Below are 20,767 nucleotides of genomic sequence, written 5' to 3'. Positions count from 1 at the left end.
GGGCACTTTACGTGCCTCTGTCCTTACCTTCCTTTTCTGTTCCAGTCGCGTATGGTTCGCGGGAAGAACGACTGCCGGAAAGCCTCCGTGCGCGCTCGAATCTCTCTAATTTTACATTCGTGATCTCCTCGGGAGGTATAAGTAGGGGGAAGCAATATATTCGATACCTCATCCAGAAACGCACCCTCTCGAGACCTGGACAGCAAGCTACACCGCGATGCAGAGCGCCTCTCTTGCAGAGTCTGCCACTTGAGTTTGCTAAACATCTCCATACCGCTATCACGCTTACCAAATAGCCTTGTGACGAAACGCGCCGCTCTTCTTTGGATCCTCTCTATCTCCTCCGTCAACCCGATCTGATACGGATCCCACACTGATGAGCAATACTCAAGTATAGGCCGAACGAGTATTTTGTAAGCCACTTCCTTTCTTGATGGACTACACTTTCTAAGGACTCTCCCAATGAATCTCAACCTGGTACCCGCCTTACCAACAATTAATTTTATATGATCATTCCACTTCAAATCGTTCCGCACGCATACTCATAGTTATTCTATAGAAGTAACTGCTACCAGTGTTTGTTCCGCTATCATATAATCATACAATAAAGGATCCTTCTATCTATATATATTCGCAATACATTACATTTGTCTATGACCTCTGCATCAACCGAGAAGAGGAAAAATTGCCCATATTAAATACGCTCATCTGAAGAGAAAGCCATTTGTGCACCACAGACTAGTGTAGATTTCGTGTAATTACAGTATAATTACAAGTGGATTCGACGTCTGCCATTTACCGAAGAGGTCGACTTTCGCACGCAAGTACAGATTTGCGGAGATTGGCGGTATCACGCACCGTTCAGCATTCAGTTCTTCCTTAGATAATGGCGCATGTTCTCGCCAACGCGAAACGTATCGACAATTGCTCTAACTGATTTATGCTTCCTGTGATTGTACATTACAAGTATAAAACGAATTTCCGCAGACTGCGTCCGGGGTTACCTTCACTTTACGGAGAAAGTTGAAAGTACGCCTCCTCGGAGTGGCTCGAGATGAATCCCCGAGTGGCCTTTCATCCCAAGTCTGTGAGGAACCAGTACCCCGGTTCACGGAGGGAGGGGCCGTCCAGACCGAGGTGTGGCGAGAAAGTGGCCGCACTCTTACAGCTGAGGAGAGCGCTACACCAAACACTTGCATCTTCATCCCGCAGCGAAAGTCCGCACCATGGAATCACCGCATAATGGTACACCGCTACCAATCCCATCACGTTCCGCCGCTGTAATGAATCTCAAATTACGGCTGAAGTTACATCTATATCGAAACTCCGCCAAGTCACATTACGGTGAGTGGCAGAGAGTGCTCTCAGTACTACAGACATGTCTCATTTTTCCTGTTGCAATAGTTGTTTATGAGTGCGCGTTTCAATAACTTTCCCGTTATGATCATTTCATAAGATGTATGTGAGACGATGTAACGTATTGCCTGATTATTCTTCTTGCAACGTACGCTGTTGGAATTTCAACAGTAAACCTCTCCACGAATCACAAAACTTCTCTCGAAGCGTGTGCTGCTAGAGCTTGGTAAGCACCTCGGGGCCACTCTCTCGGTTACTAAACGAATCCGTGACGAAATGTGCCGCTCTTCTTTAGATCTTCTCTGTCTCCTCTAAGAATCTCACTTGGTAAGATCGCAAGATGGTGAAGCAGTACTCAAGAACCGATTTGACGAAAGGTTTGTAAACAACCTCTTTTGTTGATGAATTACATTTCCTTAAGATTCTACCAATGAACCGATCAGGATTCTCCTATAACTAGTTATGCAGGGTCGTTCTGTTTTAAGGTGCTTCGTTCGCATAGTCATTTATCGTCAGTCGTGTAATACAGCAATAATTTATATTCCTGCCCATTTCTGTATAATACGTTACACTTATATACATTCATGATCAACCGCCAGCCCCTGTACCAATGATGATACTTCACAGGTCATTCTGCATTTCTTTAGAATTTAATGGCGTTACGATTTTCCTTCACAGCATAGTATAGCCCGCGAACGATGTAACGGGGCTCTCTGCGTTATCTTCCGCGTCCTGTACACACGTTTTTCAGTAGAAACAGTAAATATTTTCGGAAATAATAGTCTAGACTAATTCCAATAAAATATTCTATATAACATGCTGGTTACACATAAAAGTTTTTCTTCCATGTGTTGGTACTCCAGTTGCTTTGCTATCGGTTTATTGTTCGACTGTCATTGTTGTTTTGAAGATGAAGCTGTTTGGTTGTGCTTGACTTAACAAAACCGATTTTTTCAGGTGTGACTATGATCTGTTGGCTAATTCTAGAGCAAAGTTCAAGCAATCCGCACATATTTACAAATGTTAGAAATGCTGAATATGCCTATATGTAATCTGTGTACGTGTTTTGTATTGCCGCGAAAGTTATACAGTAGAATAAATGTTTCGTTAAAGGAACTGAAACAAGAAATCTCTGGTAACAAAAAGCAACCGGTAACAATGACAACATGGTAACTAAATGCGACAGTGAAGTTACATCTGCAACTCACTATGATCTTGAAAGATGATGCCGTTGGCGTAAGAGTTATACTTCGTTTTGAGTTGATTTATTGTGTTTGCTATATAGTGTAACGTATTATTGATTCTTTTATGACAACGCAACGGACGAATGAGGCTGAAAGCAGTTGGCAGAATATAGCATACTCGTACAGTCATGTTCAGGAAAAAACAGAATACCTTTAACGACTAGCGATAGGAACTTTATATTTTGAAGACATGTACATTAGTATGATCTGCTGAAATGATTAGCATTTGAGTCATGTCGGCCCTCGGGCTCAAGGTCAACACCGATATCACTGCGCAATACCACCTACCGGTAAAATGTGCCTACGGCTCCCGTTGTCGCTATAAACCGAAGGTAATGGATCAGTGTGACTTGAGCAGACGTGCAGAATGCCTCGAAGACGCATGCGCGAGCCGTACCGTCAAATCAGTGTTTGAAAGAGGGAGCATTATTGCATCCATCCGGGAAATTGCTGCTCATGTGAGGCAAAGCGTTTCGCCAGTTCAAAGAGTGTGTGCCGAATGGTTTACGGAAAGCCATAGGACACGACAAGATGGGTCAGGTCGCAACACCGAGAACCCCCCCCCCCCCCACACACACACACACAAGATTGACGCCTCATAAAAATAGCATATTAGGGCAAATCTGCGTCCTCCTCGACTCTGGCGCATTAATGGAGTAATCTTCCACTACCAGGAGTGCCAGTCCGTCGCCGTTTATTGCGGCATGGGTTACATGTGCGTCGTCCACTTCTCCACTTATCTTTGACGAATGTGTAGAAACATACTAGACTGCAATGGTGTGTGGAACGTCCCTGGGGACAGGAATGACATCAGATAGTGTTTTCGGGCGAATCCAGGTTCTGCTTATTTGAACATGATATCCGCAATTTTGTTCGCCGCAGACAGGGGAAGCGGCAACACAATGACTGCATTCGCACAAGACATACAACACCAACTCAAGACCTTAAGATGTGTGCCACCTGCGTGAAAGACGTCCTGCTACCCGTAGCCGTACCCTTTCCGCACACCACCCAGACGCCATTTTTCAGCAAGACAATGCACGACCACATGTTGCTGCACGAACACTTTCCTTCTTGGTGTCACAGGATGTCAGCCTTTGCCTCTGGCCCGGCAGATCACTATACTTGTCGCCATTCGAAAATGTGTGGAACATGGTGTAACAACGGATGCAGCGCTATGACCCAATGCCAACTGTCACAGATGAACTTTGGAACCAGGTGCGTGGAGCATGAATGGTTTTATCACAGGACGCCATTCGCGCCTTATACGGGTCGATGCCATCATGCATGGAACAAGTTATCAGGGCCGATGGCGGGCCCTGTGCCTACTAGGTAACAGCAGGACACATGCTACCGAGGTCACTGAAAAACTTATCAAATGGTTCAAATGGCTCTGAGCACTATGGGACTTAACATCTGTGGTCATCAGTCCCCTAGAACTTAGAACTACTTAAACCGAACTAACCTAAGGACATCACACACATCCATGCCCGAGGCAGGATTCGAACCTGTGACCGTAGCAGTCGCGCGATTCCGGACTGCGCTCCTAGAACCGCTAGACCACCGCTGCCGGAGAAAAGCTCATCATTTCTGCAGAACGCACTAATGTACATGTTCCGTGAATGTGAACGTCCTGTCTCTAATTGTTCAATGTCTTCTGTTTTTTTTTCAACATGCGTGTATTTTTCTTGAATAAAAATATGGCCGCACCGAACTTAAGCGCATTTCACAGGTGAAACAGCATTTATCATTGCCACACTCCCTCAGCCTACGAATACATTACGCAGAGGTTTCAAATTTAGCTTAAAATAGTGGTGCACAATGTCGTGATCAGGAAGGGTCCGTCAGCACCTCCTCTCGATTTTACCGAAGAAACAACGCTGATATTCTATAACGAATTTCCACTCTGCAGTGACGTCAGGAAAGCTGGTAACGACTTGATGACGCTCCAGTATTAACGAGAGCCAGCTTCCGCTCAACAAGATCGTTAACAGACGGAACAGTAGCACGCTGAAGGAAGTGGAAAGTGTCGGCTAAAGCCTTCTCGAAGGACAATGTAGCAGCAAATAAGGAAAAAAATTGAGGAAGAGCTCTAAACAATAGTTAAGTCGGTGTTCGATCTGCTGCTGCTAGAAATGCAGAGTCCGTGTGTCAGCCACAGTGTCTTATGCTCGATGGATCCCAGGCCGCACAGAGCGCTGTACCATCTGGAGTGGTGGCCTGTAGGGGGTCAGCTGCAGGTGGACAGGCCGCGTGGTGTGCCCTGGCCGCTTTCACGACACGTGCTCCTGCTCCGTTCACTTTGCCCGCCCTTTCTCCGGCCCGGGCTACACGTCTGGCAGACGCGGAAACGCCAACGGGGAGTGACTCGTCCATCGCTACCTTTCTCTCGGGTCTCGACCATTCAGCGGAATAGTTCACGGCGGCAAAAGCGGACCGTGAAATCTCATCCGCGATATGCATACGAACGCCGGACGCAATTTCTTTGTCCTCAACAGCGCTCTGCTTTATCCTCTCCCACACTTAGCTTTCCCAGAACTCGCAACTATTTAACAGTAATACCGCAGTGCTTTTAATTAGATCCCATTGTTGCATGCATCACACACACACACACACAGGAAGAGAGAAAAAGAAAGAGAGAGAGAGAGAGAGAGAGAGTAAGGTAAGGGTCAAAGCTAAAAAATAAGGAATCAATGACCTGATCGTACAGTGATGATCTCGAGGGAACGTTGCTTCGAAATACACCACTCTGAAAAAAGGCGGCGGGGTCGGACGCCGTGCTTTTGCTTTGTTGATTGTTTTTTCAATGACTGACAGACAAAATGAACGTGTGTTTAATTTTCTTAAGACCTTTACACAACAAAAGTGGTGCATTTTCAGACACCTGATAGATCACAGGGGGCGAATGAAATGTTGTACGAACTGCAAAGGCACCCCCAAAGATGAAGTACGCGAGACAGTACGAGACTTGTGGGCAAAACATCTAAACTGCACACAGATTCACCGTAAAATTCTGGCAGTATATGGAACAAATGTAATGTCGTGACCAGCAGTAGTGAAATGGTGCCTACAATTTCAAAAAGACCGCACAGACGTGGGTAATGCTGATCGAGAATCAAGGCCATCGACGTCTACCACAAACGAAAATGGCAAGACAATCGAGGAAGAACGTCTGGTGGGAGAAGAGGGAGAGGGAGGGAGATATTTTCCAACCATGAGGACGTTCCCAAAATTATTCTCGGACAGCTCTGTGACCGTGAAGCGGATTTCTATCGCCGACGAACTGAATGATTGGTAGAACGTCCCGAACGTTCTCTTCGGAGGTTTGGTAGTATGCTGAAAAATAGTATTATATAGCTGAGTCACTCTGAAGTATAGGGCAGCATTCAGTAACAGTTACTTGGCCCCCAATGATACTATCCAGTCTTTTAATATCACCTTTGTAGGTAGCTAGATAGACAGCTAACCCGGTATAATTGATTAAAACGATATTTCTGATACTATTTAGTTTAAAAATGAGACCAGAAGAACTTGAAATGGCATACAAATATGAACTGCATGTAAATATATTTTCTAACAGATAATGTTTTTAACCTGCTGACAGAAGCGCGAAACATAGTGCAATTATGTGAAAGTGGTGATTTTAGACTACGACTGAAAAATGTGGAACGAGATATCACGAAGTTGGCATTTGTTTATGAGCTACTAATGATGTACATTCATGTGAGTTTTGTGAATACGTTACTATTATTATTATTACATCTATTTCAATGTCTTTGTTACTGCTTTATACAGTAGCTTCCTGAGACCATTAAGGACTGTGCACCTTTCATTTAACATTCTACATATCTACCAGATCTATCAAATAGGAAAAGGGAGAAGGGTTGCTGAACACTATTACAAGGCTGCTAGGAAACGCTGATATGAAAAAGGTTGAGAACCACTTGTGTATACGACATTACTCATTCTAGGTTAAGAGTGTACACTAAACCGCGTAATAAATACAGCATAATAAAACTGGGGGACCAATTTTTCACTTACAAGGCAGATTGTGATGCATAAGAAAGCTGGATTAGTTTTGTCATTCTCGGCATACGTAAAATTTACCTTTCCGTCTCAGTCAAGCAGGGAGTACACGAAGTATTAGGGTAGTACTGGCGTCTCAGTATTCGCTAATGTGGGCAAGAGAACCAGTAATCCACCTCTTATCCCATGGTCAGCGCATAAGCAGGATTCTATTAGCACGTGGCTTACTGAAATCACCCCACAAACATTACTGGCGCTTCTCGTGGGGGTATGGAGGATAAGTTGTAACATTTATTCGGGGGTTGTCTGAGGGGCATCTGTACATTTTAACTGGAGAAGATTGTGCATGATCAAATTGTTGTTTTGACAGTTCATGAGTTATAATTTCTCAGTTATAGCCTCTTTTTCCTTTTAGAAGCACGATCGTCTGAATGCAAGCTATACGCTGGAGGCGGGTACATTGTGTGAATGAGTATTCGAGCAGGCTTTCTTCATTGCTAACATGTCACAATATTGCGTCCTATACTGCTCATTGCTTCTCAAGGGATTCAGTACAACCCTCTTACTATTTTAAACCAGTTTATATGGTCTATGACCACAATTATTTAAACGTTCTAGAGTCTAGTGCAATCCAGTAAAACCAATTATAGAAATTTCTCCCCAAGTTGCAGGGCGTAATTCTCGGCAAGCGATTCAACGATACTGGATACAAGATGCGAAAAATAAATGATAACGTCGACTTCAGACATCATTGATACATTCGTCAGAGCAACTGTTGCCAAATCTTCAATAAGAGTGTTTTTTGTTGCGTGACATTAATCAGAACTGCAGCCTTTTCACAGAGACTATGTCGCGTGTGTGAATAAAAACTCATAGCTTTTGTTTTGCAACAGTTGAGATCGGAAGGACAAAGATCCTGCATACGGCGGTCTAAGTGGCCAAAGACAGTAAGTGAGTAATTTATTTCTCTTCTTCCAACATGTAGTTCTAGAAATCTGTATCTCGAACCTCGGATTGATAAGCAGAACGGGTGGGAAACTGCACGCAGAAGGGGTGATTGGAATCTTCTGAAAGTTAATTTTACCAGTTGTAGAAATAAGATGAACTAGTCTCAGATGAAGCAGCGGAAATGAAGGTCCATAATACTTATTAATGGAGTGGATCTTGCTTTAGGTAAGTTCTTCCTCGTTAACTATGAAACTCTTTCCATACATCCGGATTCATTTATCATAATGAAACTCGCATTCGTTCGGAAAAATTTATTATTTCGTGACACCTGTCCTGATTTGTCTTCTTCAGGAAGGTAGCGCCACGTAAGCAGCATCACGCCAAACACCTTTCCTGACGTCATCAGTTTTAAATTAGTAACCCTAAACGCCACTATAAGAGTTTACAGACTGCACACTGCTGTCGGAAAATGCCATGTAATGAAGTAGTGGACGTATCTCTTGACTAGTTCATTGAAACAGTGATTTCGGATATATTAATCCTTTTTCATTAACACTCTGTTCAAAGGAAGTTTACGAAAAAACTGCCTTCCGTCAAAAACATGCTTTTTTTTATTCTATCGTGCAATACGTGTAGGCTACTGTTGGCCTATGTTCAGGTGTAATACCTTAATTTTTATAGCTTCCTGAGGATGTGTAACTGGGCTCTCTAAAAAACGACACAACATCTTCTCTGCAATGTTCGTGTCCAGTAGTTAGGCTCGACCAAAATCATGGAGCTACGTAATTGTAGAAGACATATATAGACGTAATTCGTCGAAAGCTTTTACGACTAATTGTCTTAGCTCCTGGTGAATTTATCTGATTGTACGATGGGAACCCATAAAACTTTTTTTTCCAGACGTTTTGTCCAGCGATGCGTCGGACATCTTCATATGTGCTCCTATTTCGATTGAATCTTGCCGATTGATGGGTCAGATGTCGGAGATCGTCATAAATTCTATAAAAAGGGGGGTGGAGGAGTTTACACGTGATCGGCAGAGATAATTTTCGTCAGAGATACAACTTTACTACAGAACTGTCGTCTGTCAAAGATGAAACTTATCGATCGATTCTGTTAACTATTGTCTATATTACACTTGCACCGCTTCTCCTTCTCTGTTAAAACTGTGCGTATGTTTACACATGTCGATGGCTTCTTTGTAATATAGCCGTATATAACAGGTCGTAATTATAGATAAAATTGTGATTCCGGGAATGTTCACCTCCTAATTTCTTGACTGAAAGAATGCTTTGCATTTGCTCTTCTTTTCTTAGTCGGATATAACTATTGCGTATCTTTATACGTGTATTCACACTTCTCTTTGTAGTTCCAATGTAGACCTTACAACATGTACCCAGAATTTTATATACTCCGCAAGCCGACAGAGAAGGGCATTTATCGTCCATAGATCTGAGGCTTTGACATGTTTTCTTTCTTGGTCTAAAAGAAAAAGGTGTTACGTTTCTATAAAATCTTAACAATCTGATTAATTACTTTTTTTAATAAAACGGAGAGATTGTGTTCTTTCATCGTATGTTTTTCATTCTTGTCCTTCAGCCTGCCGGCCTACTGTTATTTTGATGTAGAAGTCCATTTAATTCATCGTGTTATTAAATATATACACAAATTTTAAAGGAAAAATACTTAATTTTCTCGTAATTATTTTCTACGCCTGCACTAAGGACACATTCTCACAATAATAAATAAATCTAAATTAAAGCTGCACGTTATTTAAGGGGATGAAAATGGGGGGGGGGGGAGCTGAAGTAGTGAAGAGGTAGAGCTCTTCGGTTTTCTTGGAGAGCCAGACAGAGTGACGCATTCCCTGTCCTAGATGTGGAGCGCGCGGAGAAATGTCCTGCCAAGGCGGCACGTACGTGGCATTACGCCGGTTTCTCCGATAAACGGCTTACGCGCTCCGCCTAGGAAAGTGGCGGCACGAACACACACACAGAGAGAGAGAGAGAGCGCGCCAACCTGCTTAATCGTACCTGGTGGTCCTACACACTTGATCAGGTTGAAACGCCAACACATTTCTGTTACGACATGTTACTCTTCCAAATAAGATGTTTACAATTACAGTGGGCACGACTCAACTGAGTGGTCATCTCGACATGACTGATTTCCATGCGGAGGACCTGTGTTCATTTCCCCGTACTGCTAATAGTTTTATCTTGGTGTGAGGACTGGAAAAATTTGGAAATTTGTGGTAACTTTCTATGAGACCAAATTGCTGAGGTCATCGGTCCCTAGGCTTACGCACTATTTAATCCAACTTAAATTAACTTACGCTAAGGACAACACACACACCAATGCCCGAGGGAGGACTTGAAATTCCGACGGGGGGACCCGCGCGAACCGTGGCAAGGTGCCCGAGACCACGCGGCTACCCAGCTCTGCGTGAGGGCAGGAACGGGATGCACTTAGCCTGGTGATATTGTTTGAGCAGTTGCTTGAATGAGAAGTTTTCTAAGGTCTAGACAGCTGTAACGACCTGAAAAGAGAGTGTGCTGACCTCATGCCCCTCCGCACCGCATCTAAGTGAAGCCATGTGGAACAGTGCGACGTGGCGGCCGATCGGAAACGAGTGGTCCCTTTGAGCCTGATCGCAGAGTTACTTTTACTTTTTACGGCTGGCTGGCCGGTGTGGCCGTGCGGTTCTAGGCGCTTCAGTCTGGAACCGCTTGACCGCTACGGTCGCAGGTTCGAATCCTGCCTCTGGCATGGATGTGTGTGATGTCCTTAGGTTAGTTAGGTTTAAGTAGTTCTAAGGAAACTTGCAGGGCTTTAGGGAAGAATTAATACGTTCCAATCAAAAGTGGATTCTGCGTAACAATACACCAATGAAACATTCAGAACAGTATAATTCGCAGACGGATTTCATATCCCACCTATTAAGCAGCAGTACTGACATAGATCTTTGAATGCCTACGTCTTCGGGAAAGGTGCACGATGGTAAAATTATTCGTGGCCGATGGTAGGTGCCGGCCCCTTTAACGCGCACGATGAGATAGTGCTGTTGCGGTTCGACGAGTATTTAAACTGTAGTTTCGCCTCCGTTTGCCTCTATCTATTTCATTCAGAAAGTAAAACGAATGATTTCGCAACAAAGCATTCATCTGTTATCAATAAAAAAGAGCCATTCAGCGGAAGAAAATCATTAGCAGTGATGAAAGTTGTTAGGAAGCATACAGCCTGTAAAACATGAACTGAAACCTAATTCCCCATAAAGAAGAAAGCATTACGTAAGAATGTTATGCCATTACTATACAATGATAAGTCAAAACATTATGACCACTGCCCACCCCGATGTTGGATGCCGCCGGTGGCGTTGCGGGCACGTGACGCGGTAACAAAAGTGTGTAAGGGAGCAAACTCGGGCAGTTGATTACCATAGCCAAGATATGGGCTGCAAATGGAAATTCCATTGAGATAAGCGACTTTGACAAAGAACAGATTGCTATTGAGCAGAGCCTGTGAACGTGCATCTCAAAGACAGCAAAGCAGGTCGAATGTTCACGTGCTACTGTCGTGAGCATCTACGGAAAGAGGTAGGACAGTAAAACTATCACTAGGCACTAAATGGTTGAATGTCCACGACTCTTCTCAGAACGTGTGGTCCCAAGGCTTGTCTGCTCTGTAAAGTAGGGCAGATGGCGATCTGTGGCGCCGCGCGCTCTGGGGCGCCCTGTCACGGTCCGTGTGGCTCCCACCGTCGGAGGTTAGAGTCCTCTCTCGGGCATGGGTGGGTGTGTTGTTCATATCGTAAGTTAGTTTAAGTTACATTAAGTAGTATGGAGGCTTAGGGACCGATGACCTCAGCAGTTTGGTCCCATAAGACCTCACCACAAATTTCCAAATTTGATCTGTGGCTTCTCTGCCAAAAGAGCACGGTGCTTGTGCACACACAAGTGTTTCGGAGTACACCGTTTATCGTACATTGTTGAACAAGGAATTCCGCTGCAGACCACCCCTGTTCGCATGTTTACCCAACAACGACATCAGTTACGATTATAGTGGGCACGGGAGCATCGGAATTCGACAGTCCATCAATGAAAACATGTCGGCTCTTCGGGTGACTCACATTTTTGCGACACTGGATCGATGATCGTCTCCACAAACGTTGTCATTGCGGTGAACGGGGGCTCGAAACTTGCAACCCGCCACGGACGCAGGTTGGTGGGAACAGTATTATGTTACGGGAGACATTTTCCTGAGACCTGAGGTAGTAACAGAAGACACGCTGACAGCTGCGAACCACTTGTATCCCTTCATGCTTGATGTATTCCCGGCCAGTGATGTCATCTTTCAGCAGCATAACTCTCCGTGTCTCGGAGCCAGAAGCGTGCTGCAGTGGTTTGAGGAGCATTATAGTGAACTCACGTTGATCATTCAGCGACCAAGTTCGCCTGGTGTAAATCCTATGGAACCAATCTAGGATGCTATCGGGAGCCATCACGGCCCATTATTTACACGAATTACATTACCTCTGCGTAGATATCTAATGTCACATATCTCCACAAACCTACCAACAAGCTGTCGGATACCTGATACGCAGAATCGGTGATTATTTCGTTCCAGAGACGGACAAACAAACTACTAAGCAGGTGGTCATAAATGTTATGGCTCATCAGTCTACAGGAGAAGGATTTGAAGACATGCATCTTTTACTTTGTTTCAACCAGCGGAAGAAGAACGGTAGGCACAATGTCTGTGTATTGTGAACTCAGATGCCCCAAGATCTCACAGAGATCAAATGGGACAACTAATGACTAAATAATAATTACATCATTTCTAAACTATATGATTTTGCTAATGTATCTGACCCCCCACTCTGCTTTCCATACATTTTCTCGACTGTATTTTTATTTATATGTGGCCTAATCTCTTGAAATATGCCCTAACAACTCGTCCGTTCTTCTAGCTAGTGGTTTCAGATATTCCCATCCTTGCCAATTCTGTAGGGAACCTCCTTCTCAGATGCTTCGATTGTCTTCTTTTCCGATCCTTCCATAGTCCATGATTCGTTTCCCACAAATGCTGCGTTACGGGAAAATATTCAGAAATTTCTTACTCAAGGCCTAGATTTGAAATTGACAGATTTATTTTAGCGAGAAATGCTTCATCTGCCCGTGTAAGCCTGCTTCCTATATCCTTCTTGCATCGTCTGTCATGTCTTATTTTTTTGTAAGGTAGCAAATTTCCTTTACTTCGGGAACTAAGCGATCTCCAATTCTGATATTAAGTTTCTCACTGATGTCATTTCTGGTACTTCTCATTATTTTTACCCTTGTGAAATTGTCTAATAATTTTTAATCACTTTGCATCCTGTTTCCTGAGATAATATTTCGAGACTGACCGAGCACCAAGGCCCAATGGAACCCTATCAGATTTTATACCAAATCTGAGACGGAGTTAGCCTCTCCTCTAACCATATAATATTGAATATGCTCGAAGTAAACACGGCCGGCCGATGTGGCCGAGCGGTTCTAGGCGCTACAGTCTGGAACCGCGCGACCGCTTCGGTCGCAGGTTCGAATCCTGCCTCGGGCATGGATGTGTGTGATGTCCTTAGGTTAGTTAGGTTTAAGTAGTTCTAAGTTCTAGGAGACTGATGACCTAAGAAGTTAAGTCCCATAGTGCTCAGAGCCATTTGAACCAAGTAAACACTGTGTACAGCGGTTAGAAGAAAGCGCGGATCACACCGGTCTAGAAGAAGGGTAGCATTCACAATACGCCGTCCAATATCTCTGATATCCATCTTGACAAGATATCAGTGATGCAAAGACTAGGAACTTGCTTTACATGTTGAAACACGTAAAACAGTGCACTTCACAAAACGAAAAAAACGTAGTTTCTTATGATTGCAGTATCAGTGAGTCATGACTGGAATCGGCCAATTCATACAAATGCCTGGGTGTAAAACTTTGCAGGAACATGAAATGGAACGATCACACAGGCTCATTAATAGGTAAAACTGATGGCAGATTTGGTTTATTGCTAGAATACTAGGTAAATGCTGTCAGGCTACACAGGAGGTTCCTTACAAATCAGTCGTTCGACCCACGCTAGAATATTGGTCAGTATTGCTGTACCAAATAAGACTAACAGGGTATATTGAACGTATGAAGTGAAGGGTAGAACGGATGGTTACACGTTTGTTTGACCAGTGGGAGAATGTCACAAGACATGCCGGAGAAACTGAACTGGCAGACAGCTGAAGATACACGAAAACTATTTCGAGGGACTTACAAAGTTTCAAGAAACGGTCTTAAATGATAACTAGAGGAATATGCTAAAAACCTTTGCTTATCCCTTCCTTAGAGATCGTAAGGACAATATTAGATAAATTACAGCGCGCCTAATAGCATTTAAACATTTATTCATCCCGAGCTCCATACGTGAATGGAACGGGAAGCATCTCTATAAACTTTCACAATGAGAAGTTCTCTCTGTCAAGCACTTAGCAGTGGTTTGCAGAAACGTGTGTAGATGCAGACGTGGCAGCGCTGCTCTGCCTGCTGTAGACTGAGCGCGCCCTGACGCGGACGTGGTGTGTTGCAGGACGATCGAGCTGGTGGCACTGATGGCGGTGTCGAGCACGCTGTTCCTGTTTATGCACACCCGGGACCTGCACACGCGCCTGCGCGCCATGGAGGGACGCCTGCAGACCGCGCCGGCCAGTGGCGGAGACAACCATCTCTCCGGTAAGTCATGCCGTCGAGACTCCAGGCCATTGCTTCCTAATCTGGGGCTAACTACCTCCTAAGGAGTAAAACTAAATTTTCTGAGAGGTAAAATAAAAGGTTGGATTCTGTTTCGATGACGAAACTAAGTTATTTTTTAAATATTGTCACCATTTTCACTGTTTCGTAATATTGTGATACTGATTACATCATCCTCATTTTCTTGCGCCTTCGTCCCGCATTGGCGCAGTGTCAGAATGGCTATTAACGGTTGTGGCATGCCTAATATATTCAAGAGCCAAAGAAACTGGTACACCTGCCTAGTATCGTGTAAGACCGCGTGAGCACGCAGTAGTGCCGCAACGTGACGTGGCATGGACTAGACTAACGTCTGAAGTAGTGCTGGCGGGAGTTGACATCATGAATCCTGCAGGGATATCCATAAATCCGTAGGAGTACGAGGGGGTGGAGATCTCTTCTGTACAGCACATTGTAAGCCATCCCAGATATGCTCAATAATATTCATGTCTGGGGAGTTTGGTGGCCAGCCAAAAGGATTTAAACTCAGAAGTGTATTACCGGAGCCACGCTGTAGCAATTCCACGTGTGGGATGTCGCATTGTCCTGCTGGAATTGCCAAATCCGTCGGAATGCACAGTGGATATGAAAGGATGCAGATGATCAGACATGATGCTTATGCACCTGTCACAGTCGTATCAGGTGTCCCATATCACTCCAACTACACACTCCACACACCATTACAGAGCTTCCATCAGCTTGAACAGTCTTCTGCTGACATGCAGGTTCCATGGATTCATGAGTCTCCATAACCGTACACGTCCATCCGGTCGATACAGTTTGAAACGAGACTCGTCTCCAGTCATGAACAGTCCAATGTTGTCGGGCCCAGGCGAGGCTAAAGCTTTGTGTCGTGCAGTCATCAACGGTAAACGAGTGGGCCGTCGGCTCCGAAAGCCCATATCGACGATGTTTCGTTGAATGGATCGCACACTGACACTTGTTGATGGGCCACCATGGAAATCTGGAGCAGTTTGCGGAAGGGTTGTACTTCTGTAGCTTTTAACTATTCTCTTCAGTCGTCGTTGGTCCCGTTCTTATGATCTTCTACCGGCCGCAGCGATGTTGGAGCTTTGATGTTTTACCGGATTCCTGATATATACTTACTGCCTTACATAGTCTTTTCCGACCGCAGCGCCGTATTTTGACTGTTTCCATAGCTCTGTATTTGAATACGCATGCGTATACCACTTTCTTTGGCGCTTCAATGTGTAACTGGTTGCCGTATGTCCTTCCTATAGACACCCCGTTATTTATTATCTCTGAATTCTTCTTTTGATTCCCATTAGTTCTTGCTTAACGCACGAATAGCACGGGGGATAGGCTACAACCCTGCCTCGTCCCACTGTCAACCACTGCTTCCATTTCATATCTTTCGACTCTTATAGTTGCAGTCTGCTTTCTGCAGAAACTGTAGCCTATACAACCATTCGCTCATTGTACTTTCACTCTACTGTCTTCAGCATTTCAACGAGTTTATTTCATTCAACATTCCCTAAAGTTTTTCTAAAACTGCAAATGCTATACGCGTAGTTTTCCTTTTTCCACCTACATCTCTGACGTCGATCTGTTGTAGAATTTTAGAACATGTTTTTTGCTCCAGTATCATATCGTTTTTGGAAACCCAGAATCTACTCTGCAGGAATCAACATGGATTCCGGAAACAGCGATCGTGTGAGATCCAACTCGCTTTATTTGTTCATGAGATACAGGCTCCCAGGTAGATGCTATTTTCCTTGACTTCCGGAAGGCGTTCGATACAGTTCCGCACTGTCGCCTGATGAACAAAGTAAAAGCCTACAGAATATCAGACCAGCTGTGTGGCTGGATTGAAGAGTTTTTAGCAAACAGAACACAGCATGTTGTTATCAATGGAGAGACGTCTACAGACGTTAAAGTAACCTCTGGCGTGCCACAGGGGAGTGTTATGGGACCATTGCTTTTCACAATACGCATAAATGACCTAGTAGATAGTGTCGCAACTTCCATGCGGCATTTCCCAGATGATGCTGTAGTATACAGAGAAGTTGCAGCATTAGAAAATTGCAGCGAAATGCAGGAAGATCTGCAGCGGATAGGCACTTGGTGCAGGGAGTGGCAACTGACCCTTAACATAGACAAATGTAATGTATTGCGAATACATAGAAAGAAGGATCCTTTATTGTATGATTATATGATAGCGGAACAAACTCTGGTAGCAGTTACTTCTGTAAAATATCTGGGAGTATGCGTGTGGAACTATTTGAAGTGGAATGATCACATAAAATTAATTGTTGGAAAGGCGGGTACCAGGTTGAGATTCATTGGGAGAGTCCTTAGAAAATGTAGTTCGTCAACAAAGGAGGTGGCTTACAAAACACTCGTTCGACCTATACTTGATTATTGCTCATCAGTGTGGGATCCGTACCAGGTCGGGTTGATGAAGGAGATAGAGAAGATGCAAAGAAGAGCGGCGCGTTTCGTCACAGGGTTATTTGGTAACCGTGATAGCGTTACGGAGATATTTAGCAAACTCAAGTGGCAGACTCTGCAAGAGAGGAACTCTGTATCGCGGTTTAGCTTGCTCGCCATGTTTCGAGAGGATGCGTTTCTGGATGAAGTATCGAATATATTGCTTCCCCCTACTTATATCTGCCGAGGAGATCACGAATGTAAAATTAGAGAGATTCGAGCGCGCACTGAGGCTTTCCGGCAGTCGTTCTTCCCGCGAACCATACTCGACTGGAACAGAAAAGGGAGGTAATGACAGTGGCACGTAAAGTTCCCTCCGCCACACACCGTTGGGTGGCTTGTGGAGTATAAATGTAGATGTAGATGTAGATCTAAGATAGTTGAAAGGACAGTATAGCCTCAGGTGTTCCTGAATTTCTCCGGAACACAAACTGGTCTTCCCCGAGGTCGGCATCAACCAGTTTCTCCATTCTTCTATACAGATCTCGTGTCAGTGTTTTGCATCCACGACTTATTAGATTATACGTTGGTAATATTCTTATTTGTCAGCAGCTGCCTTATTTTGAAGGCTAAGGGTATTTGCACGGTCTTCCATATTTTGGACATCTAGTTGAATATTTTTATCGTGGTGTATTCTCCAAAGGATCTCCGTGATTCTGAAGGAAAGTTGCCTACTCCAGGGGTCTTGTTTTGACTTAGATCTTACAATACTATAAACAGAAGACCTCAGGGCCTGTGTAAGTTTGAATCAGACCTGGAAATGTGTTCGGAAGACCTAATAATTAACGTGGCCCCTCACGGGAAGAAGATAACCCTGCTTTGAGTCCCTCTATTGCGTGAATTTTTAATTGTCAGAACGTATTCATTATACTGCACTTCAATATTTGCAGACGGTTTTTGCAGATATAATTTCATCTCATAACGTCATTAACTTCATCCCCATTGATATCTGATTGAAATTTATAGCTGAAAGTACTAAAAATGACAAGGAATTTTCAAAACTTAATTTTGCGGACGTCATAACTAGGAAATTGCAACAAATTAGCTGTAAGATGATAACATGAAAATGTATCTTTCGGTGACGGAGGAACGTTAGTAAGAGAGAAGGGAAAAGGATGTCTTTTAGAGTAGAAAGGAAGGAAAGAGTTTAGAGATTAATATCGAGGTCATTACGGATGGAGCGGTAGATTTGAATGTATAACGAGGGAAAGGGTTGCGGCCGTGTCTCTATGAACGGATGTGGAGTACTTAAACTAGCCCCATTGGAATTTCAACTGTCTCCTTCCGTATGACATTCCCATAAATTTAACAGCTAAAGTCCCGGAGTAGGCCTGAAAATCATGGCCGAAAGTCAAGGGAATGGTTGTCCCATTTTAAGATGTGCGTACGGCGCGGGTATAGACACGAAACCTGAGCAGTGCATTACAGTCAGATGTGTAGAGAGCACAGCAACACATTGCGAGTTAACCGATACGAAATTCTACATTCTAAGAGTTTACTGATCGTGCCGCTTTCGCATAATCTTCAATTAATTGTATCAGTACTTGTAAGATTCCTGATATATTCTGTATTTTCGAATATTTGTGAGTGCTGCGAACAAGATCGTACTACATCGTCAATTGTAAACTTAATTTACGCCATTTTAGAAACTTTTAGCTACAGTATCCTCCTCGAAAAACAATCGCACCCTAATTTCATTCTATATTTATGTGAAAAAAGGTATATTTTTGAGAATTTTCGGACGCTCGCGAACGTATATTTTCGAGAATTTCCCTAAGTTACGAGTGTTTTGCATAATTTATTTCGCAATAAATCGGCGTTTGTGATGTACAATTACTTTAAGTAAACAACATCGCGTCACATTAATTTTCCCCTTTAACATGAGGGTATATCGCCTGCATTTATCTATTTACCATAACCTAGAAAACACTGCAGACTAGAAATTTCATATCAAGATTTCTGTTGTAATGCACTCTCGTCTTGACTGTTATTCGATTCAGTTTAAAATTCTACTGGTAATACAGCACAACAGACCCATATTAAAAAGGAAGCGCAAGCTTAGTTTAAAGTTATTTGTTTGATTCTGTAAAATATTGCACCAGTCACAATACAACTCCCCCCCCCCCCTCCCCCCCTCCTGCGTATGCTCACCTAGCACTTGGCACAAAGAGCTGGTTAAAACTTGAAACTGACAGCAATGAGATTTTTGTGGAAGGAGTACGTGTATTTTGAAACGATAGGCTAATGACATATGTAGTTAGCGTATTTATCGCAGTAGACCAAAACCCGCCACCGGCCGGGGTGGCTGATCGGTTCTAGGCGCTACAGTCTGGAACCGCGCGACCGCTACGGTCGCAGTTTCGAATCCTGCCTCGGGCATGGATGTGTGTCATGTCCTTAGGTTAGTTAGGTTTAAGTAGTTCTAAGTTCTAGGGGACTGATGACCTTAGAAGTTAAGTCCCATAGTGTTCAGAGCCATTTGAGCCAAAACCTACCAAGACTGAAACTAAAGCTGCATGGCAGATTGTTTGGGCAAGACTCAGTATCGGGTGTGGGCATAAAATTGTAACTGGATCCTTCTGTCGACACATCTCCTAATGTGACCTAAAGCTGCAGAGAAAACCTCAGTAGGCTGGTTCGTAATTACAGTAATATTGTAATTATCGGAGGAGACTTTAATCATCCAACAATCAACTGGGATAATAACAGCCATGCAATTGGTGGGCGTGACAAGGCACCCTGCGCAACATTATTAAATTAATGCTTTGACAGAGACTACCTAGAACAGAAGTCCACTCATTATGGAAATATACTGGATTAATAGCAAGAGACAGCCCCGACCTCTTTGAGGATATTCTGATACAAACTGACATCAGTGCCCAAGAGGCAGGTGGAGCAACAATGGTTACCAAAGTACAGCGGGTAATCAAAACAAGTCAAAGCATTTATATGTTCAGCAAACTAGGTGAAGAGGCAGAAATGTCTTAGCTCAAGAAGAGACTCAAAATATTTAGCTCCAGAGAGGAGCATATAGAAGAACTATGGCTAAAATTAAAAAAGTTGTTGACCATGCACTAGACAGATATGTACTTAGTAGAACAGTTCATGATGGAATGGACCGTTTGTGATATACAGTCACTGTAAAGAAACTCTTAAAGCAACAGAGATTACTGTAACGTAGATGTAAGGCAAAGCATAGGGCTAGAGGTAGAGGGATATTAACTGAAACGCGTTTGGCCGTCAGTAGGGCAGTGCGTGAATGTTTGACTTGCGTCGCTTTGCTGACGTCTCAACAAAGAGCTTAATGACTGACGTAAGCCGCGAATATTGTCACTGAGAAATAAACAATGACGGTTTGCAGCAAGGTCCTTTTAATCCACGTTTCATTTTTACAGAGCTAACGTGCGCTTGGAACTGTCGCGTGGTGCTACACATCCTGCATGTTAACAACGTTGACTCCAGGCAGGAGATGGTTCAGTTATGTTCTGGGCTTTGTTCAAATGGTCGCAGTCAGACCCCATTCTCCGGTTGCAGGGACGAATGACAGAGCACATTGTGTGGACATCCTTGCAGACAGTGTGCACATTAGAGTGCCCTGTTGGACATGGCGTGTTCGAACAGGACAATGTAACATGTCTCCGCTCTTTGCTTGCACACAGGTGACTTGAGGAACACTCCAGTGAATTCACGACCACGGCTTGGACACTCAGATCACCAGTTATTACGCCAGTTGAACATTTCACTCTCGATGAACTCAGCACAAACTACATAAAAAGCATTGTGGGTGGCATTGCAAGCTGTTTGGATCAGAATCTCTCCAGAAAGATTCCAAAACCTGGTAGAGTCCAGGCCTCACCATTAGAGTCAAATTTTGAAAGTTCTCGAAGAAGAGGCTCACTAGTACGGGGGCTTAAAAAAGATAAAAAATCCGATCGG

The 20,767-nt window shown here is 43.8% G+C and overlaps 1 protein-coding gene across 1 annotated transcript in view; it reads left to right on the top strand.

Annotated features, from left to right (window-relative positions):
- The window catches only part of LOC126354621 (heparan sulfate 2-O-sulfotransferase pipe), a 240,771-nt gene that overhangs the window by 62,599 nt on the left and 157,405 nt on the right, over positions 1 to 20,767 (top strand). Inside the window, exon 2 of the mRNA XM_050004385.1 lies at positions 14,181 to 14,323. Within this exon, the coding sequence (XP_049860342.1) occupies positions 14,181 to 14,323 (143 nt within the window). The remainder of the gene's footprint in view (positions 1 to 14,180; positions 14,324 to 20,767) is intronic.

Source organism: Schistocerca gregaria, chromosome 3, assembly GCF_023897955.1.
Source record: "Schistocerca gregaria isolate iqSchGreg1 chromosome 3, iqSchGreg1.2, whole genome shotgun sequence".
Lineage (NCBI taxonomy): Eukaryota > Metazoa > Arthropoda > Insecta > Orthoptera > Acrididae > Schistocerca > Schistocerca gregaria.
Note: the sequence above shows the minus strand (reverse complement) of the source record. Positions and strands in the feature narration are given on the sequence as shown.